The sequence below is a fragment of the Xyrauchen texanus genome, chromosome 38 (assembly GCF_025860055.1).
Source record: "Xyrauchen texanus isolate HMW12.3.18 chromosome 38, RBS_HiC_50CHRs, whole genome shotgun sequence".
In the NCBI taxonomy this organism is placed as follows: Eukaryota; Metazoa; Chordata; class Actinopteri; order Cypriniformes; family Catostomidae; genus Xyrauchen; species Xyrauchen texanus.
The window spans coordinates 11750643-11772886 of NC_068313.1; the positions used below are offsets into that span (position 1 = coordinate 11750643).

Sequence of the window (22244 nt, forward strand, 5' to 3'; positions counted from 1 at the left end):
TATATATATATATATATATATGTGTGTGTGTGTGTGTGTGTGTGTGTGTGTGTATACACACATATATATACACACACACACACACACACACACACACACACAGTGTCTTAATTAATAGAGGTAATGGAAATGGCAAAAATAATAATTATACAAGAATTAAAAAACATGCTGTTTAAGTTTTAAATTAAGTATAGCATGTCATAATATGTAGAAAACTGCTGACAATGCAAAAATTTTTATGTCAACTACCCATATAACTATATTCATAATGTGTACTAGCCTAAATGATTATTTAGTTCAACAAAATCAATGCAAAACATAAAGTGGGGGTGAACTATGTGCCAAATTAATTGATGGTAAAACTGAGACAAACAGGTACAACAATTTAGATAAAAACTAAATACAATTTATATAATGTTATATTTTATTTAGAGCCTATACATAAAAACACAATACCTAAACATTTATTACAACTAAACAAACATAAATATAAATGCATACCTCTTAACAAGCAGATCTTTGCAGATAGGTAGGCCTACGTTTATTTGCTCAGAATGTATTTTTTCTCAACTTGAACTGCTTGCCAGGGCCCTGATTGGACTACATGTTCAATTTTAAAATTGACAGATCAAAAGATGTGACATCTTATTAAGTTATGATTTATTTATTTAGTTGTAGTAGTATTGAGTAGTTCATAACTGTTATACCTCATTGTGCATATAATGGAGTGATGGTGACATAGTGGTCTAAAGCACATAACCGGTAATCAGAAGGTCACTGGTTCATACCCCACAGCCACCACCATTGTGTCCTTGAGCAAGGCACTTAACTCCAGGTTGCTCCGGGGGGATTGTCCCTGTAATAATTGCTCTGTAAGTCGCTTTGGATAAAAGCGTCTGCCAAATGCATAAATGTAAATGTAAATGTTATGCTACAGTTACTCTATTGTTGCCCTGCTCATGTGCCCATACACCTGCATTTTGCAATTTGCGCCTTTACTTATTAAGTCAATGTTGGTATTTGGGTTCGATTGACAAAGTTGACGCATGTGTCTCTTCACATTTTTTCCTTTTTGAGGGAGGACGCTTTGGTTTGAGAACACTCTGGGTATGGAACAGGGATGGACTGGGACCTGAACTCTGGCATTGTTCTGAGGTGCAGTACCCTGGGCCCTGTGTTATTTATATACACTCACCTAAAGGATTATTAGGAACACTATACTAATACTGTGTTTGACCCCCTTTCAGAACTGCCTTAATTCTACGTGGCATTGATTCAACAAGGTGCTGAAAGCATTCTTTAGAAATGTTGGCCCATATTGATAGGATAGCATCTTGCAGTTGATGGAGATTTGTGGGATGCACATCCAGGGCACGAAGCTCCCGTTCCACCACATCCCAAAGATGCTCTATTGGGTTGAGATCTGGTGACTGTGGGGGCCATTTTAGTACAGTGAACTCATTGTCATGTTCAAGAAACCAATTTGAAATGATTCGAGCTTTGTGACATGGTGCATTATCCTGCTGGAAGTAGCCATCAGAGGATGGGTACATGGTGGCCATAAAGGGATGGACATGGTCAGAAACAATGCTCAGGTAGGCCGTGGCATTTAAACGATGCCCAATTGGCACTAAGGGGCCTAAAGTGTGCCAAGAAAACATCCCCCACACCATTACACCACCACCACCAGCCTGCACAGTGGTAACAAGGCATGATGGATCCATGTTCTCATCCTGTTTACGCCAAATTCTGACTCTACCACCTGAATGTCTCAACAGAAATCGAGACTCATCAGACCATGCAACATTTTTCCAGTCTTCAACTGTCCAATTTTGGTGAGCTCTTGCAAATTGTAGCCTATTTTTCCAATTTGTAGTGGAGATGAGTGGTACCCGGTGGGGTCTTCTGCTGTTGTAGCCCATCCGCCTCAAGGTTGTGCGTGTTGTGGCTTCACAAATGCTTTGCTGCATACCTCGGTTGTAACGAGTGGTTATTTCAGGCAAAGTTGCTCTTCTATCAGCTTGAATCAGTCGGCCCATTCTCCTCTGACCTCTAGCATCAACAAGGCATTTTCGCCCACAGGACTGCCGCATACTGGATGTTTTTCCCTTTTCACACCATTCTTTGTAAACCCTAGAAATGGTTGTGCGTGAAAATCCCAGTAACTGAGCAGATTGTGAAATACTCAGACCGGCCCGTCTGGCACCAACAACCATGCCACGCTCAAAATTGCTTAAATCACCTTTCTTTCCCATTCTGACATTCAGTTTGGAGTTCAGGAGATTGTCTTGACCAGGACCACACCCCTAAATGCATTGAAGCAACTGCCATGTGATTGGTTGATTAGATAATTGCATTAATGAGAAATTGAACAGGTGTTCCTAATAATCATTTAGGTGAGTGTATGTATTTATGTTTATGTATAGGCCTATACATAGTTAAAGTGGGACAGCTTAGCTTAAACCCCATTACATCCATATGTATTAAACGAATGGGGTAGAAACTGTGGGTAGTAAACAAATAATTTTTTACAAACAAAAAAAGTTTTTAAAGGGATAAGTTACCCAAAATGTTGAAGTTCTCTCATCATTTACTCACCCTCATGCCATCCCAGATATGAATGACGCTCTTTCTTCTGCAGAACACATTTGAAGAAAAACTGAAAAATATCTCAGCTCAAATATATCAGAACTGTTTTCCCAGTCCTCCCGATGGCCAGAACGCCTCTGCTTCCAGGCCCCCATGTCTCCCTGGGCTCCAGTGCGGCTGCACACCCTGCACTGCCTGTAGTTATGCCACTGATTCCATTTTAATAAGACAATGTAAAAAACAAATGATTTCTTATGGAAAATAAAAAACTATAAACAATAAACGTGATTAGAAATGGTCAAATTAGTAATGATTCATTATTTTATTTTTATAAATTTGATTAATTATTTATATTATTTTTATTATTTTTACTTTAAAGACAATTACACACATCTTGCAGATTCTGGAAAGGTTAGAAAAGAAAGGTATGTACATAGCTGATGTTTAATATTTGAACAGTTTGCAAAAAATTAAGTGTATTTTTCTTTTGTGAGACTTAATGTATGGAGAGCAAATGCTAATGCACTGTATATAACACAAAAAGAATGGGTATCTAAAATAATAACAAGGCTGAGAACATCTAAAGCAGAGCAAACATGACATCTGTCAAATTGACTTAAAGTTTGAAATGCATAAATGTAGAAGCACTGATGCTACATACAGTAAATACTGTATAACAAGTGAACTGATGTGTGAAAGCATGTGCTCCATAGTGGGTGGTATCAGTTACGGTGTTGGGCAAGCTACTCAGAAAATGTAACAAGGTAAGCTACAAATACTCAACTGAAAAATAAAGCAAAGCTATAAGCTACACTTCAGAGAAAGAAGCAAGTTACACTACAAGCTACATGCCAAAATAAGCTTGCTACAATTAAACTACTTCATATTTATTTCAACCGCAGATGCACATCAACTTTGTGTGTGTGTATATATATATATATATGTGTATATATATATATATATATGTATATATATATATATATATGTGTATATATATATATATATATGTATATATATATATATATATATATATATATATATATATATATATATATATATATATATATATATATATATATATATATATATATATATTCAACTTTGTATTAAACAAAGCACTTAAAGACGTATTCTCATGATGTTTATCAAAGCCTTTGTACAGTATACAAGTATACAGTATGGTGCAATATGTACCGTATGTGCAAATAAAAAACAAAACAAAAACATGTAAATTCATATTTAGACATGCTACTTATACAAACCTATGTGTTTAACATCTAAAGTCACTGTTTTTACATTTTATTTTTCAGAGATTACCATATAAATAATATTGTATTTACATGGTGCTTCAAGTTAATAAAAAAAAATACCATGGTATTTTGCTATATGATTACCATATTCATGTAGCATACCATTGTATTAAAGGGCACCTATTATGGAATTTTTTTAATTACCTTTCATGTAGTGTGTAACATAGATTTAAGTGAACAAATACATCCTGCAAAGTTTTATATATGAAAGTTCACCGTAAAAAAAGTTATTGTCTCTCAAAAGTAGGAGTCGACTGCGAGTCAATTTAATGAATCGTTTTTCCAATGAGTCATTTTCCTTTTCGTTGTGACGTCAAGACGAAAAATTATCAAATTGGCCGCACCCACTCATTGCGCACGCAGACACCAGGGAAAACTTGAAAACATCATGTCGACAACAAGACGCTGTGTTCTGAAGTGCATATCAAAAGCAACCTTTTTTTCACTGCCCAGGGACGAGCATGTGAAGAATCAGTGGCTAGAGTTTATATTTACAACTATACCATACAACTATAGCCCGAACCTTGTGCTGTGTTCGCGTCATTTTAATGACGATTGCTTTACGAACATGAATGCTTTCAAATGTGGATTCGCGAGACGGTTGATACTGAAGGAAGGTTCAGTACCAAGTTTATTTGGATCAGCTTCCTCCTCCGAATCACAACCTGTAAGTATTTTTAATAATTGTTGCTTTTATGTGTTTTTTAGCATGCTTAATAAGTATTTGTGTGTGTTGTGTAAGTTACGCTCAGCGCAGCTTCTAGGTCTCCAATGTCAATTTTTTTGAAATATGTGAAATGTTTGTCGATGTTATTGGAGTTGTCATAAAGAGTAGAGCAATATCTTGTAGCAATGCAGTGCTTTACCAATATGTTTATGCATTGGGCTAACGCAAACAATAACTGATTGGGTGTTTACCATCGAACTTTGGGCTATGATCGCTAACATAAATCAACTCAAATTCCTTCTCTGATTTTGATTTTTTTACTACAAAGCGGTGATGGGCGTTCCGTTTCCGACAATCTCTGCACAGAGTATACCAATCACAACTGACTGGGTCATCTGACCAATCACCGCAGATTAGCGTCACGCAAAGGATGGGTTTGGAAAAATGAGTCGTTGAACGAATCATTTGGGAGTCGGTGAGCAAATCAGGTAAACATAAATGCAAATTATAAGACAACAAAAGTGTTTTTTGTCATTGCATGCATGTAAAACTGTTGTTGGGGACTCCCAAAACAATATTAGGAACATTTTAAATGCCATAATATGTGCCCTTTAACATAGTGCTTCCATGTAATGGTACATGTCCAAAAACATGGTAATGTCATGGTACATTTTTATGTGTTTTCGTGTAGGCTAATACGTGTTTTGATACATATTTGGTTGGAAAATGAACTGCAGAAGTCCTTTACAAGCTGAAAACGTGTTGAACTTTATAAAGACTTTCTTCGTCACTAGCAAAGGTTTTGTTTCCAGTGATTGTAGATCCACTGCTACTGGTGTTATCTTTATTTTCCGTGTTATAAAATACATTTGTGAGCACAAATGTTTCAGCGTGAGCGCAAGCTTTCTGAGTACGATTGAATCACGAACCGATTCAGTCTCCTTTCCTATCACGTGTGACCAATTAATTTTAAAGAACCGACTCAGATGAGTGATTCATTTGTGATCGGACATCTTTAGTTCTTATTCAAAACTGGCTTTAGTAAACACCGGGTACAAGGGGTGATGTAGCGGTGAATCTTTTCTCAAAGTTACGCCGCTACCTAGTCAAAATTACAGCTTCGCTACTGAAAAAATACTTGATATAAAACTAGCTAAGCTACCGTCTCGCTAATCAGAAATTTTGTTAAGCTAATAGATTCACTATTTATAGATAAGCTTCCCATCACTGACCAGTTGTCAACTGGCAGCGATTCCAATTCTAATGGGTTCTGACTGGAGCTGGTGTAGCTCGGACATCACTGGCTTTCACATTACAGATGTGAGGGCTTCTTTGTATACCAGGACATTTTTATTTAGATAAAAAAAAAACACTTGTTATTTTGCTCTAACAATTTTCATAAAAAAAATCTATTTATATAATATTTTTTTCAATCTTGAAACACTTGAATGCGCATTTTCCTTCATGAATGCCATTAGCCCCGTTTTACACAATTACAGAAAATACATCTATCCTATTTCTATTATTTCTATGCCTAAAGACGCAGAAAGTAATTGAAAGCCAGCCTCAGTTAATCGGCTGCCGTGAAAATTTAGTTCTTGTACGTCAAAATATCACAAATCATTTAATTTTGCATTTAATAACGTAATCTATATATATATTTAAAAAAAATACAATCTGAGGAGACAAAATACTATGTGTTCCGCTAATATTTTAAACATTTATTTTGAAGACGTTTTCCCATTCGCCACAAAGTCACATGACACAGTCACATGACGTCGCCCCACATCAGCTGTCCATTGACATGAGGAAATATGGCGATCTTCAGTGTGTATGTTGTCAATAAGGCTGGCGGACTCATGTACCAGCACGATAATTACGTGCCTCGGGCTGAAGTGGAGAAAACCTTCAGCTTTCCTCTTGATTTAGTATTAAAGATTCATGATGAGAAAGTTATTGTTTCATTCGGTCAGCGGGATGGCATCAGAGGTGCGTGTTTCTGTGCTGTCAATACACATTTATAGGAGCTGTTTTTGTTAGTTATATGATGTGTTTTGCTTGTATGCAGTGGGTTACGCGGTTCTGTCCATTAATGGGGTGGATGTGAATGGTAAATACACGGCGGAGGGGAAGGACATACAGGAGTATCTGAAAGATCCTGCGAACTATCCGGTATCCATCAGATTCGGCCGACCTCGACTTTCCTCCAATGAGAAACTCATGCTGGCGTCTATGTTTCACTCGTGAGTAGATTTTCTTAAACATCTAATACAAAAATCCGTACAAAAAGTACCGTGGTACAGATATGTCTTATGGTAATACCATGACATTGAAGGATTGCCAGATGCATTTACATCTTCAAAAAATAACACCATGATCGATGTCAAAAAAGCATACTTTTATTTGTGTATCATTAAGTCAGTTTAGCGTCTCTTAACAAGCTAAAATGTCCTGTCTTTAGACAGCAGATTAAAATCATAGCAAAACCAGTTGAGAAGGTACAGACAGGAGCAGTCTGTCGTGCACCTACAGTATATGTTCATTTTTAAAAAGATCACACAGCCGATGTTATTTTTCATTTAGTGGTTCATTTAACATGCTATGCTAATATGTAAACTAACATGCTTTAGTTATATAACATGTTATAGTTGCATGTTATTTTTTATCATGTTTATTATTATATATCTCTTAGCTTTCTTATTTATTCTATTTATTTTATTTTCAAAAGGGAGACTTTTTTTATTACACATGGTTTCAAGTTTCAATTATAATAAAGTAAAAAAATAAATAAAAAAAAAATAATAATAAAAAACCTTCTGTTTTCACTCCTTTAAGTGTTATTGTAACTGATGATAATAATAAGTGTGTAATTCCGCATACCGTGAAACCATGATATTTTCTGAGACGGTATCATACCGTGAAAATCTCTAATCGGTGAAAAACCTAATCGGTGTATTACTCCCTGCTAATTCAGAATCTGGGGGACGGAGCTTCGGCTTCTCTCAAGGAGGGAGTGTGGGCTAATATTCTAAAAACATCAAGTGTACATCTAGAGATACAAGGATGTGACTTGTGCAATTTAAGGTTTTACATAGATTCTATTGGTCCCCCTCTAAATTGTATAGGCTTGGTCTTTATCAGATGCTAATCAGAAGATGGAGACACAGCCCATGTTTTTTGGTGGTGTGTTAAGGTCCAAGAATTTTGGTTGAGGGTTCAGAGTATTATGTGTTACGTATTGGACACATACAAAATTGGGTCCTAGCCAGTGTTATGATCAGCAGACAGATCATTCTTAGGGGATGGAAATCGGCTGGAGCACCCACAATTCAATAGTGGTGTACAGAGATGGGGAGGGTGGCAGCATTCGAGGAAATGTCATGTAGAAGGTTAGGCAACTTAGATTCATTTAATAAATAATGGGGCAGCTATTTGGCCCTTTTGGAGGGCCCTTTTAAATGTGTGTGATTATTTATTATTATAATTTTTTTAAATATATTTGTGTGTGTGTGTGTGTGTGTGTTTGTACTCAAGTGTGACCACAGGAATATTGGGAGGGGAATAATGGGGGTTAAATGTTGGTTCTGTGAAAATATTTTTTGCTTTTCTGTGTCAATTGTGTTAATCGGAAAAAAAATTACTATAAATAAAGTGTATATTACAAAAAAATAATAATTCAGATAATTAAAATGCATTTCATTATTATGGCAGACAAGTAAATCATTGAAAGACGATTTAGAATCCAGTATATTGTTTATTTCCATATTAGTATTGAACAAGTCTGTCATTGGCCTGCAGTCCACAGCAAAACCATTTTGCAATCGAATTCGTCCATCTGTCTTGAGCTGATGCCGCAGTGTACACATGCGTCGGATGGACACTTTTGGAGCGTCTCACTTGGGTTGTCACGTCATAAGTGCAACATTTTTAGTTATTTCTCCATAATGACCAGCTGACTGTACATTAAGCCTTACATGTAACATCAAATAATAATATATAATAATGTTAAGTCTTTATCAGGAGCATAGCTATTATTATATTGAGGGAATATTTCCCCCAAGGCCCTTAATATATAATACACGGAGCCCTTTAGAGGACATTTTTGTTTCTAAAATAGTTTTGCATGCCAATTTTCCCATGGTTTTACCACAGTAACCATATTTTAACCAAGTATTCATATTTAATATAATAATAATAGAACTATGGTATAACAAATAATAATTTTGTGGTTACTTTAGTTTTACTACAAATGCCATAGTTTATCCAAGGTATTTATAGTAAAACCATGGTAACCACAAGATGAACCATTGTTATTCTATAGTAAAACCATGGTTACTATATGTATACAGTATACTGTTAGCATGTTTACTTTCATAGTTTCTACAATAATACTAAAGTAAAACAATGTGTTTCTGCAATCCTTAAACTATTTTTTATGAAATGTAATTTTTCCTACCTTTCCCAAGACTGTTTGCCATCGGATCACAGTTATCACCTGAGGTTGGCAGCTCTGGTATTGAAATGCTGGAGACAGATGTGTTTAAACTGCACTGCTTTCAGACACTCACAGGTTGGTCTTTTTCTCTCTTTGTAAGGACAAAATGAGATGTTGATATTGATCGGTGGCTGAAAAGTGTCTCTGTGATTTTCTTTTTTTTTTGCAGGAATAAAGTTTATTGTATTGGCAGACCCACGACAGACTGGTATTGATGCTCTCTTAAGAAAGATTTATGAAATCTACTCTGACTTTGCACTGAAGAATCCTTTTTACTCTTTAGAGATGCCTATCAGGTGTGTCATTTTTACTTGTGTTCAGTTTTCATGAGATTTTTCATAGTTTTTTTCCCAGAAGGGCAGTGTTTTAGATTTGTGATGCCTTCCATCAGCGAGATGTTCTGTATAATAAATTATTATAATTTTTTTCCCCCTCCAGATGTGAGCTTTTTGACCAAAATCTGAAGAGTGCCCTGGAAATAGCAGAGAAAGCTGGTACATTTGGACCGGGTTCCTAAACTGGCCCTTCATAGAGTATATTCATTCACCTGATGGGATCTCTAGAATTTCTGCAATCAACCTTGTCCTGAAAAATGGTTGCAGGCATAAGGATTTCTTTCTGTCAACATTTAAAGGAAGAGGAACAAGACTGTTGCTTGAGTTCAAACGAGTGAACTAAGTTTAAAGACCACTATGACTGCCTCTTTTACATTCTTCTTTAAATTTCTTTTCAAGTATAAGCAATCCCAAATTTGCAGTGAGAAAATAAAGGGTTTAAGAACCCTTTGTAAATAATGTATATGGACACCGTGTAAGTTAAGAGTCATGGTACTCTTATGCAGTGCTTAAAAACAAGATGGAGCAACTCAAAGTTTGGCTACATTATGTATCGTTCATATAAATGTCATGTTTAATAGCATCTATCCAAATGAAATCTGAAATGTGGTTTTAGTTTGCGGAGTATGATGATGTGGCTTCTTCTGGGTTCAATACAATTTAAGCTCAATAACTTGTATTTGTGGCAAAATGTTGATTAGCACAAAAGATAATTTTCTTAAAAAAATAAAATCTGTGTTACAGTGAAGCACTTACAATGGAAGTGAATGTCGGCCATTTGTTGGAGGGTTTAAAGGCAGAAATGTGAAGCTTATAATTTTATAAATCCTTTACATTAACTCTCATGAATTATTTGTGCTGTGAAGTTTTTGTAAATTGTTGTTTTTACAGTCTTTTGGGGGTTTTAGGGTTTACGGTGTTATGTTGTCATGGTAACAAAGTTGTAAAATTGGGCATCATTTTACACAGAAAGCGTTCGCGATCTTATCGCATTAAAATCATGTTAACACGGAAATTGTTTGTCGTGTGGTTATACTTTTGAAACTCGTTTTAAGCCCTATTCACTTCCATTGTAAGTGCCTCACTGTAACCTCCATATTTTGCTTCATTTTCTTTTTTTTAAAGAAAAGGAAGGACTATTCGAAATGCATTTTTGTGGTAATCAACATTATGCAACAATTGCTGTCGATTGAGCTAAACTTGTATTGAACCCTGAATATTCCTAGGTTAAATGAAGTAAAAACAAAACGTTTCTCAAATTCAAATAAAGGTCAAACAAGGCATTTATATAAGGAACATGCAAACAAGTACAGCATAATGTGTGGAGCAAGTGGAGGCTCATCCATACAGGTCTCCTTAAGCAACGGAGATCCGTGATCCACTCACAACTCACCACACGCCCCATTGAGCGCGAGAACCACTAATTGTGACCACGAGGAGGTTGCCCCATGTGACTCTACCCTCTCTAGCAACTGGGCCAATTTGGTTGCTTAGGAGACCTGGCTGGAGTCCCTCAGCACACCCTGGATTCAAACTTGCGACTCCTGGGGTGGTAGTCCACGTCAATACCCGCTGAGCTATCCAGGTCCCTTGTCTCGCATTTATTTATTTATTTATATGAACTAATTTCAGTGTGCAATTAAACAATCATGTGATAACACATTGTCACATATTTCATCATAGACATTTATTAATTTGTTATAGTACACCAATACAGAGGTAGGACCAGATAAAGCTCTGAAAATTATGAAATATTTTTTTTCCTTGCCGATTTAAGGTATTTTGTTAATACCGCTGAGGAAATGGTGTTCCAAGTGTTTAGTGATCAGTTTTAAATACTGCCATCCATTCTAAAGATGAAAACAGAATAAATAACAAAATGTCCATCTGAGAGCAATGGCCACAACATCCTATTTTGTACATTGGTAAAGATAAAATGTCTGGAGAGTGGATGTCTAGATATTTATACAAAAATTGTGAAAAAAGTGAAACTGGTCAGAATGCACATATGCCAAGAAAAAAGTCCCGGAAAATGTGCTGATGTAACTTGCATTTGTAAGTTAAAACAATGAAAGTCTTTTTCACTTCTATTGTGAATCCATCCATATTTTACAAACTCAAATTATGCTCATACTGCATTTTAAAAACTAGTTAAAAGACACTTAAATAATACTCTTATGTTCAGTCAGCTTTCTTGGGTACACTTCCCATCCTGGTGCGGATGTTCCGAAGCAGGAAGTATCCAACTGTGGCGATTGTGCAGGTTACTTCTGCTACCCAGAAAGATGTGTTCCATCCATAGTGTTTGGCAATGGTCCCAAAAGGCAACCCTGAGAGGAAACCACCAACTGCAAACAAAACAAACATAAAAATACATTGATTTCCTCTGCAACTACTGCTGTATATTTTTGTAAAATTGTTTTCATTTAGGTTAGCAAAATTTCAGGACTGGCTTTTGCATCAGAATGTGACCTGTTCCATCATTTTGAGTCACAAAGTCTCTACTTCTACTCCAAAGCCTTGTGATATAATAATTTAAATGTTGAAAGAGAAGTTTATTTTTACTTCAGTGCATACAACTCAAAATGTGTCTGAGTGAAAGTGACTCAAAATGATGGAGCAGGTCACATACTGCTCATCTAAATTATACTTTAGAAGTGTAGATACTGTTGGTTGTAAATTAAGAAGATTATCACCGTTTGCCATCAAGGCAACAATGGCATGAGAGGTTCCGCAGTAGTTTGATGGAGCGCTCTCATTCGCAAGAACTCCGAATAATGCGATCGGTCCATATGAGGAGAAGCCAAAGGCTGCACCCAACAGAAGAGTCCAGACCTGTGTGTGAATTAAAATAAGACTACATTAAATAACACAGCAAGAAATGGCACGACCATTGACAATATATGGATATTTGTAACACCGGAAGGCTGAAATGATAGTGAGCTTACATTTGAGCTGTGTGCTGTGACAGTGGTACGGAAGAGGTACATGGAGACACACATCCCAGCCATCATGGATAGCAAGAGACCATGGCGAGGGTTACCATACATGCGCAATCCTTGCTGCAAACAAACCAAAATATCACCCTCCTCCACTCCATTTGAGGTGTCATTCATAGCACAAAGAGCACGGGACTATTTACACACTGAGATTTAATACTTAAGGTTAGAGCAGGGGTGATAAAGGGTCTGTGGAAATTTTGAAGGGAAAAAAGCAAAATCTACAAAAGTGAGGATTTACCAAATTTGACATTTTTACTGTTTCATTGTGTTTTCTATAGAAAACATGCATGTTAATTGAAATCAAAATTGATTTTCTTTTAAGTTTATACTAAGGATGGCAATTTAATGCAGTAATTCAGTTCAATAATTTATATGAAAAATAATGCTTAAAAAATAATAACGCAATTAATCATGCCTCTTGACTGTGTGTAAATTCTATAATATGGAATTTTCCAACCAATGGAGCAATTCAAGCTTGTAGTGCTGCCTTCATATTTTTGTGAGTCTCAGTCCACAGGGGGCAGTCTGCGCAACTCCAGCTGTACAAGCAACACGTAGTCGTACAGACACGTAACGTCATCTGTCCAAAGAGAGCTGGACAGAGCAGTGTGCAGGAATCTTGAGATCATTTTTTTTTTGTTAAGTTTAAAACTACATTTAACTTAACAGCCTCCTAAAAATGCACGTTTAAGGCTAGAGATGCTGAAAACCAGTAAAACGCAACACGAACACAGAGATGCTCCAAAAGCGTCCATCACAAACTGATGGAACTCAATGCTTTACTCGTCTGTCAGAATAATGCAATGTCTTAAAATTAACAGAATTATATTTATGATGTACAGTATATTATATTTATAATTATTTTGATTAAAATGAATTATGTTTATTTGGGGGTCTTTTCAGCCATTATTGATGTATGCGATGTAATTAATCGGCATGTCATGTAATACAAATTTTATACATGAGTTTATCCAATTGTGGGCAGAAACACATAGGCTGTAAACAAAGTAAATATAGGTAACATTGCAATCTAGACTTTTTGCTTTTTTACAACTACAATATAAAAGCAAATATTTAATCTACAAAGAAAATGTTGTCTATAATATCACACTTACTATTTTTATCACTCTGTATAAATAGTTATTTTTACGCGAAAATCATCACTAGTGAAGCCAGGGGTGGGCCTGGTAGGTCTGTGCCACCCATTTGTGTTCAGGCCCACACAATCATAGTGTTACTCTGTGACCATGTGCTACATGGACGAGTTACGCTGTTGTGCACCATCTCAATGTTCATGTTTACATACGAACGTCAACGGGTTGGGGGAAGTTAAGCCCCAGTATGCCCATGCGTTAATGCAGCCCTGACAAATGTATTTTCCCTGTCTAATAAAATATTTGTAACCAATGCCATACATGTGCATTGATTCTATGAATTGTATTAATTAGGCTATATATTTAAATAACTTCTAACCTGTTCATCAAAACCAGATCAAGTTGACATAATAAGGTGCTGAACTGAATAACCTTGGATGTTAATATGGTCTGAAAACTTTAAGATAAAATAATGTTAATTGCAAATATCATATGTATGAATTGATTTAGATTTTTATTCATTATAACTTCTATTTGTTGCATCAAAAGCATCTTGTGACGGCATTTTTCCTGTTCAACTAAAATAAAATTATGTTATTTACAAATATCATATGCATGCATTTATTGCTATTAACTTATATGTTGTAACAGGCGTAGATACCGAATATTTTTTCTTATCTCGCTATCGCAGCAACGCCATCTCTCCCACACTTCAATAAGATTAGAGTTGCAACGCAGTGACACGATCAGAGAAAAAACTTTACTGACAGTAAACCACAGTGGAGACAAAGCAACAATACCAAATAACAAGCAACAATACCCATTTCTGTCATTTTTATCCATCACTTTCATCAGTCAGTTTCATCCGTTTGGTAAAAAATTACCAAAATTGGTCCAATCTATGGTTAAAATGTTTATTATGTTTTTCAAATCTTTCCAGGAAGTAAGGTTCCACAGGTTACGCATGTAAAATAAAAATGTCTGAATGAAGTCAAACACGACTAATGTTGATTGATCTTTTAATATTTTTAAAAGTACACAAACTTAAGTAGCTAAATGTCCTAAATATGCCCCTGGAAACAATTAGCTAAACATCACAAATTGTATAAATAAATAAAAAGTTGACATATTTCATGCACACCCACTCAAATGTTTCTGCCTACACTACTGTTTTCCACTTAGTTCCTCACACGGTGCTCATCATATTGGGGAGTCCAAGGCATGAAAAGTTTGAAATCCCCTGGGTTAGAGGACTTCAGAAATCCCTAATCTCTAGGTATGAGCAACATAGTAACATTGCAAACTTACCTTTGCCACAGCCCTGTCCGACAGGTATCCTGCAGCTAAACTACCCATCAGTCCTCCAATCTCTAGAGCACTCATGAAAGAACTGCCTGTGAAAATCAGAAGAGATGGACATTTTACTCCAAGACCCGTGAGTTTTAAGAAGACTTAGAAGACTATTTCTTAAGACTGCATTACTAAATTAAACCTAAAAATGGCATAATTGTCATTACACATGCATTCTTGAAACATGGACTTTATATACTTTATAATACTACACAAAGTACCCATTAGTGTTGACTGGCCCTTGTCCTGGATAAGGAAAAGTTGTCCCCAGTCAGTGTAAGCTGTCTTCACCCCAAACACCACCAAGTAGCCCAATGATAGGACCCACAGATATGGAGAAAGAATGAACTCTTTGAATGTGCTTTCATCTCTGCTGGAGCCTGGAATTCAGAGGTACATAATTGATCAAAATGCACAACTGTTCTTGGGGACCAAACAGGACATTAACAGGACAATTTGTCTCATAAGAGGGAAAAACTAATTCAGGGTCTATTAGTTCAGCACAAGTGAACTTTGACAGAGAAAACATGTATTAACACACAGTAAAACAGACCCCTTTAAACTCTGTTTTGATCCAATGGTTAATTCTTCAAAGAACTAGGGAGAATAAAATAATTTATTGAATGTATACTTTCACAAGCACATAAAGAGTAGCAATGACCAACATCAACCAAACGTACACTTGAAAACTGGTGCAATGTGCTGAGTATGAAAAATTGGGGGAATGTGAAATCGTATTCGCAAGCTATTTTAATCTGATATGCATTTTCAGCTATGAGACCTTATATAGACAGGTGTGTAACTTTCCAAATCACATCCAATCAATTGAATTTTCAATCGGTGGACTCCAATCAAAGTGTAGAAACATCTCAAAGATTATCCAGAGATATACATTAATTTAAAGTATGCAGCTCATCCACACTAAGATTGCAGCCTTCAGCGGTTTAATAAATCACTCTAGGACATGCCATGATTTTAAATTGATTGATTGTCCATTTCAGTTTATTACAAAGTTGTGAGTTACAAAGCACGTGTTCAAAATAAGCCTGTGAGCATTTTAAAGCTGTCGTGTGTCAGTTATATTGTGTGTTGGTAGCAGATAGAGTTGGTGCTCGGTACTACTTTTGACAACACTGCTGGTCATCATTCACTTTCATTGTATGGACCTACAGAGCTGAGATATTCTTCTAAAAATCTTAATTTGTGTTCTGCAGAAGAAAGAATGTCACACATCTGGGATGACATGAGGGTGAGTAAATCATAAGAGAATTGTAATTTTTGGGTGACCTATCCCTTTAAGGATTAAGGAGCTGTATATTGTCATACCTCTAAAATGCACTGTTCAGGAGTGTGGATTTTGAGGTTACTGTACCTCCTTTGCCTTTATTTGCGCCAGTTTCAATATTGGGCAAGCCAACTTCACTTGGCTCATTTCGGATAACAAGCAGACAGAAGACGGACATGACCACACAGGTCAGGCCCGAGATGGACAGCGTGGATCTCCAGCTGTAGCTCTGAGCCATTAGTGTAGCAATGATGGGCCCTAGACCACCAGCCAAATTCATACTGCAGGACAGCACTGCCCACCACGTCCCAAACTGAGATGGCTCAAACCACTAATCCAAAAGAATATGGACATCTGTAAATCTACACAATAAGGCAATCCACAATATAATCATAAAAGGACAATACCATACCTTTCGTAGTACTTTTGCACATGGTGGCCAACCCAAACCCTGACCCAGTCCATTCAGAAACCACAGGCTTGCGAACACCTCCACCGAGGAGGACTGGGAGAAAACCACATTGATGCCACCAACCGTAAACAGCCCAATAGAGAAAAGCCACCGTGCACTGATCTGATCGGACAGCACACCGCTTATGAACTTACTGATGGCATACGCCAGCGATTGACTACTAGTAATAAGACCTGCAGTACACATAGATGGAATAAAAGTTGATTAGACTTCAGATGAGAGTGACTGCCATTCAAAAACCACTCAAAATCATTTGTTTGACAAACATTTCTTCAGAAGACAGTGCTTTATAAGATACCATTTCATATTGGCTTCATGACTTAAAGGGATAGTTCACCCAAAAATTACAATTATTTCATTATTTACTCACTCTCATGCCATCCCAGATGTGTATGACATTCTTTATTCTGCAGAACACAAATAAAATGAAAAATATCTTAAATATTGATCTGTTTCTTACCCACACCTATCATATATCATCTGAAGTCAAGGATTAAACCACTGGAGTCGTATGGATTATTTTATGCTGCCTTTATGTTCTTTTTGGAGCTTTAAAATTCTGGCCATCATTCATTTGCACTACATGGACCTACAGAGCTGAGATATTCTTCTAAATCCTCATCTGTGTTCTGCAGAAGAAAGAAAGTCATTCACATCTGGGATGGCATGAGGATGAGTAAACGATGAGAGAATTAAAATTTTTGGGTGAACTATACCTTTAAAAGTAATGTAATAACATGGCTGATAAAGTCGATCTAGGGCAACAAACCAAAGGAGATCTAACTGTAATATGGTGTGAGGAAATTAAATGCCCCATATGTTAATTATTATTATTTACAACTGCCTTAATAATTCAGTCCATTTAAAAAGCAATATCATTTACATTTAATTTAGTGTCATACTACAATTCAGGTGCCTTTTGAGTCCCTTACTAATGTCTGTAAATAATGACTAAATCAATAAATAACTTCACCAACTTTTAATATGTGTTATTATAGGCATTTCTCTAAACACATCCACAATTATCCAGTATTTCAGTAACCGTTAACTACTCTATTTTAAATGTTTTTTTCCCCTTACATATCTTGGTGAGAGTGCCTTTTACCATTTCCAACATCTGGCTGTATTAGCAAATATGCACGTTTTGATTAAAAGCTTGTCTCCTGTCTCTCTCTCTGTATGTATGTAAGTATGTATGTATGTATGTATATATATATATATATATATATATATATATATATATATATATATATATATATATATATATATACATACAGTCGAAGTCAAAAGTTTACATACACCATACACAATTCATTTAAACTCAGTTTTTCACAATTCCTGACATTTAATCGTAGAAAACATTCCCTGTCTTAGGTCAGTAAGTATCACTACTTTATTTTAAGAATGTGAAATGTCAGAATAATAGTAGAGAGAATGATTTATGTAATTTATTTCATGATTTATATCACATTTCCAGTGGGTCAGAAGTTTACTTACACTTTGTTAGTATTTTGTGGCATTGCCTTTAAATTGTTTAACTTGGTCAAATGTTTTGGGTAGCCTTCCACATGCTTCTCACAATAAGTTGCTGGAAGTTTGGCCCATTCCTCCAGACAGAACTGGTGTAACTGAGTCAGGTTTGCAGGCCTCCTTGCTCGTGCATGCTTTTTCAGTTCTGCCCACAAATTTTGTATTGGATTGAGGTTAGGGCTTTATGATGGCCACTCCAATACCTTGACTTTGTTGTCCTTAAGCCATTTCCCACAACTTTGGAGGTATGCTTGGGGTCATTGTCTATTTGGAAGACCCATTTGCAACTGAGCTTTAACTTCCTGGCTGATGTCTTGAGATATTGCTTCAACATATCCACATCATTTTCCTTCCTCATGATGCCATCTATTTTGTGAAGTACACCAGTCCCTCCTACAGCAAAGCACCCCCACAACATGATGCTGCCCCCCAAGCCTCACCCCCCAAGCCCCCCCCCCAAACATAACGATGGTCATTATGGCCAAACAATTAAAATATTTTCATTAGACCAGAGGATATTTCTCCAAAAAGTAAGATCTTTGTCCCCATGTGCTCTTGCAAACTGTAGTCTGTCATTTTATGGAGGTTTACATCTGGCCTTCCACATCTCTTTCTGTCATTGTTAGAGCCAGATGTCCTTTGTCTTTCAATACTGTAGTGTGCACCTTTGTATGAAATCTTCAGTTTGTTTTTAGCAATTTCAAGCATTGTGTAGCCTTCATACCCCAAAACAATGATTGACTGATGAGGTTCTTTCAACAAGTGAACTAAGGCAAGGATGTAAATGTCTCTTTTTTATCACTTTATGTAATATTTTGTTAGGTTTGTGATTATGAAAACTAGATATTTAAAATATCATCATTACATTGTCCTTCTAATAAACACTTTAAGGTGTCATGAGCTCAAGCCGGCTAGTAATAAACTGTCAACTCTCGGAGTCATAGTTCTGTCCCACCATAAAGCAATATTTGTTCATTTAACTTGATATTGCAATTTGCAATTAATTAAAACTTAAAGACATTTTGCCTAATGAATGTTTAAAATCTTAGAGACATTGAAATAGAAAAGGCACTCTTTCCCTTCAAATCAAGACAATGCATGCATTAAAGATTATAAAACAGGTGTGAGCACATGACAGAGAAGCAAGGCAAAGTACGGGCCACTAAAGTCGCACATGCTCACCCAGATCATCCTTATCCAGCGTGATCTCCTGCATTACAGAGGGCATCACGAAAGAAAACGTCTTCCTGTTGAAGTAATACAATGTGTAGCCCACAAACATGGCAAGGAATATAGTGGCTCGGTAGTAGCCATATCCAGACTTCGCCATGTCTGGCACAATTTATGACCGATAAAGGGTATTTAATCCACAAGTGTCTTCAGTGGAGCACAGGAGTTCCCAGATGCATCTGAGGGTTATGAACTCAAGAGTCTGGATCTGTGAACATACAGAGCTGGTGAGGTCAGGGGGAAAGAGCTGTAATCATTCCCAGGGTTAATGGTCAACCTGCCTGAGCTCTTTGGAGTGTTCTCTGGGCAAATTATGGCAGCTTTCAAGGGAACAGTATAAAGGGACAGACTATAAGCACTCTGTTCACCTAAAACAAACCAAATATGTTTCATTGTCAGTAGATCTACTGTGGTTCATTATGGAATTTTGTTTCTACTATACTGCTGTCTTAAACGTGTGAGATTGTTGTAATAGAAGATCCCTTAATCTGAGTGGTTTAATGATTGACAGGGGGTCTACATGTGGCAGTTCACATATTTGACCACTGGGGGCGCAAGATGTGTAAGAGATATAAGAATCACTGCACTATGATTTCCTTGCACTACATGCCTAGTTTGTGGTTTTCCTCTGCAGAGAATGCCACAAGCAAGTTTTATGACAGTATTCAGCCTAGTAATAGTCAAAAAGTAGTTTGAAAAAGTCTGGCTCGTTCACATGGTGCTAAACTGAAACAGCAATGTTGCAATCGTGGCAACACGAAATTACCATTCATTAGCTAACAGAACTTTGGGGTGATGAGATCATACCAAGAGACATTTGACATTAAAAAATAAATTTAGATACACAATTCGCGTGATAAAAGTGCAAACAATTAATAAAAACTTCTTGTTCGATAAAAACACGCCTTACTTCCGTGAGCAAGAAGTTTCCTCTCGGATGTCTCTTCCAGGAAGCAAACACTTTATCCACGACCAAACCATGTCGTTTGGTCAATATTAATGCTTCTCCTAAAAGAATGAATCATATTTAGTTCTAATGTAAAGAGTCATATGTTACTGGATCTCGTCTAGATGTAAAATCCCGAACGACTCTCAAACTGCTTTACAGTAATTCAGTCCATTGCTGCCATCTGTCGGATGAGTTGCAGTAAAACAACAAAAAGCGCCCTATCATTTAAAGACCCCGTGAAATCAGAATTAAGGTTGCTGTTTTTAGTCCATATCCATAAGCTTTAAGGTCATCCATATGATGGTGCAGGGGTGTTTGCATATGGCAGAGTATTGCAGTTACCATACCCTAGCATGCAGACAAAACCGAGAAAATATATGCCTCATTGTCACTTCAGTCTGTGTTGGCCTTGTTTCCCCAAAGCATTATGAGCCCAATTATATCATAGAAATGACCATACGAATCATCTTAGAATTATGGGCTGTTTCCCAAAGGCAGCGTAGTTTAAGTACTTGAAAACGGTTGTAGATCTTGTGTTCTGTAGTAAGGAAATATCTGTTTTATGCAAACACCTGCAGGACAATCGAGAAATTACACCTACATTTTACATTGTCTTTTTTCCACAGCGATTTACAGTTTGACATACAACGTGGGTAAGCAACCAGATTGAACCTTACTACCATGGGGAGTACCGCCATATGAAAACTTTAAATTCTCGAACGTGAGACACGTTCACAAAATCACCACCATGAGGCTCAAAGGGACACTTTTGTCACCATCGTTTAGTAGTGTGAAGAAAGTGAGTTACTATGATTAAATCATTAATATTATTATTTGTATTGTATTTTTTACATGTTGATGTGTAAAAGGTGATCTAACAATACAAAATGAATGGCAGCATTAAAGTTACAGCTTAGTTACCTCAAGAATGGGTATATAGAAAAAAATGCTCGAATGTCAGCCTTTTTCAATAAATGGAAGCTGCTGTTTCATATATATATATATATATATATATATATATATATATATATATATATATATATATATATATATATAAAAATACTAAATACTAAATACATACTAAAAAAATCAAAACGATAATACATTGTGAACATTCATAATTTCATTTGTTAGCCATAATGAAAAACAACAAAAATGCATTTAATTAATGGCATTAACCCATGTTATAATTGACACGGCTAATCGGCATGTGTTAGACCCATTCTGTCTCTGTTTGTGTGTGTGTGTGCGTGCGTGCGTGCGTGCGTGCGCGTGTGTGTTTACGTCTTTTAGCTGTTTGAAGACCAGGCACACTGGTCTTGCATTCTGGACCATCTGCAGTGGCTTAATTGTGTTAGCTGGAAGGCCAGTCAGCAGAGCATTGTAGTAGTCCAGTCATGAAATGACTAGAGCTTGGACCAGGAGCTGTGTAGCATATTCAGACAGGCAAGGTCTAATTTTCCTGATGTTGTAAAGTGCGAATCTGCTAAAACTGGGCGGTTGATGAGATATGGGCAGTAAAATTAAGTTTGTCATCTACCACCACTCCCAGGTTCCGGGCTGTTAGTTGGTGTTAGTGTAGTTGAACCAAGATGAATAGTGAGGTTGTGGTCAACAGATGGGTTGGCTGGGATCACAAGGAGTTCTGTCTTAGCAAGGTTGAGCTGAAGGTGTCGTTCCTTTATCCAGGCCAAAATGTCAGAGAGGCATGCAGAGATACGAGCTGAGACAGTAGGTTCATCAGGCTAGAACAACAGGTAGAGCTGCGTATCATCTGCATAGCAGTGGCTGGAAAAGCCATGTGCATCAATGATCTTGATCAAAATATACTTCATTTGACTGTGCACGCATACACAGGCGGTTGGCGGATGTGCGCTATGACTGCTATGAGATAAGGGACTTCTCTTCAGGAGTTTAGGTCTGGGTGATGTTATGT

General features: G+C 36.7%; 2 protein-coding genes across 2 annotated transcripts; one reads left to right on the plus strand and one right to left on the minus strand.

The window, feature by feature from the left end:
* Positions 1-6372: 6372 nt before the first annotated feature.
* LOC127632079 (trafficking protein particle complex subunit 4) lies at positions 6373-11484 on the plus strand. The gene is made up of 5 exons (XM_052110556.1): positions 6373-6555; positions 6635-6809; positions 9033-9136; positions 9231-9357; positions 9500-11484. Exons 1-5 carry the CDS (start codon positions 6381-6383, stop codon positions 9576-9578), a joined length of 660 nt encoding a protein of 219 aa, XP_051966516.1. The 5' UTR covers positions 6373-6380; the 3' UTR covers positions 9579-11484.
* Positions 11485-11566: 82 nt separating this feature from the next.
* LOC127632078 (glucose-6-phosphate exchanger SLC37A4-like) lies at positions 11567-20467 on the minus strand. The gene is made up of 9 exons (XM_052110555.1): positions 20270-20467; positions 19312-19567; positions 16540-16772; positions 16215-16458; positions 15064-15222; positions 14801-14886; positions 12345-12458; positions 12093-12231; positions 11567-11744 (listed from the first exon to the last, which is right to left on the minus strand). Exons 2-9 carry the CDS (start codon positions 19457-19459, stop codon positions 11578-11580), a joined length of 1290 nt encoding a protein of 429 aa, XP_051966515.1. The 5' UTR covers positions 19460-19567; positions 20270-20467; the 3' UTR covers positions 11567-11577.
* Positions 20468-22244: the final 1777 nt, after the last annotated feature.

Bases quoted from the DNA above. Each gene is read 5' to 3' on its own strand.
- LOC127632078 (XM_052110555.1), bottom strand. From the start codon at position 19,459: ATGGCGAAGTCTGGATATGGCTACTACCGAGCCACTATATTCCTTGCC. The intron at 14,887-15,063 runs GTACTTTGTGTA...TGATTTTCACAG, and splicing joins GGGCCAGTCAACACTAATGG to GCAGTTCTTTCATGAGTGCT. The intron at 12,459-14,800 runs GTAAGTTTGCAA...GTTTGTTTGCAG, and splicing joins CGGACAGGGCTGTGGCAAAG to CAAGGATTGCGCATGTATGG.
- LOC127632079 (XM_052110556.1), top strand. From the start codon at position 6,381: ATGGCGATCTTCAGTGTGTATGTTGTCAATAAGGCTGGCGGACTCATG. The intron at 6,810-9,032 runs GTGAGTAGATTT...ACCTTTCCCAAG, and splicing joins CTGGCGTCTATGTTTCACTC to ACTGTTTGCCATCGGATCAC. The intron at 9,358-9,499 runs GTGTGTCATTTT...TTCCCCCTCCAG, and splicing joins TCTTTAGAGATGCCTATCAG to ATGTGAGCTTTTTGACCAAA.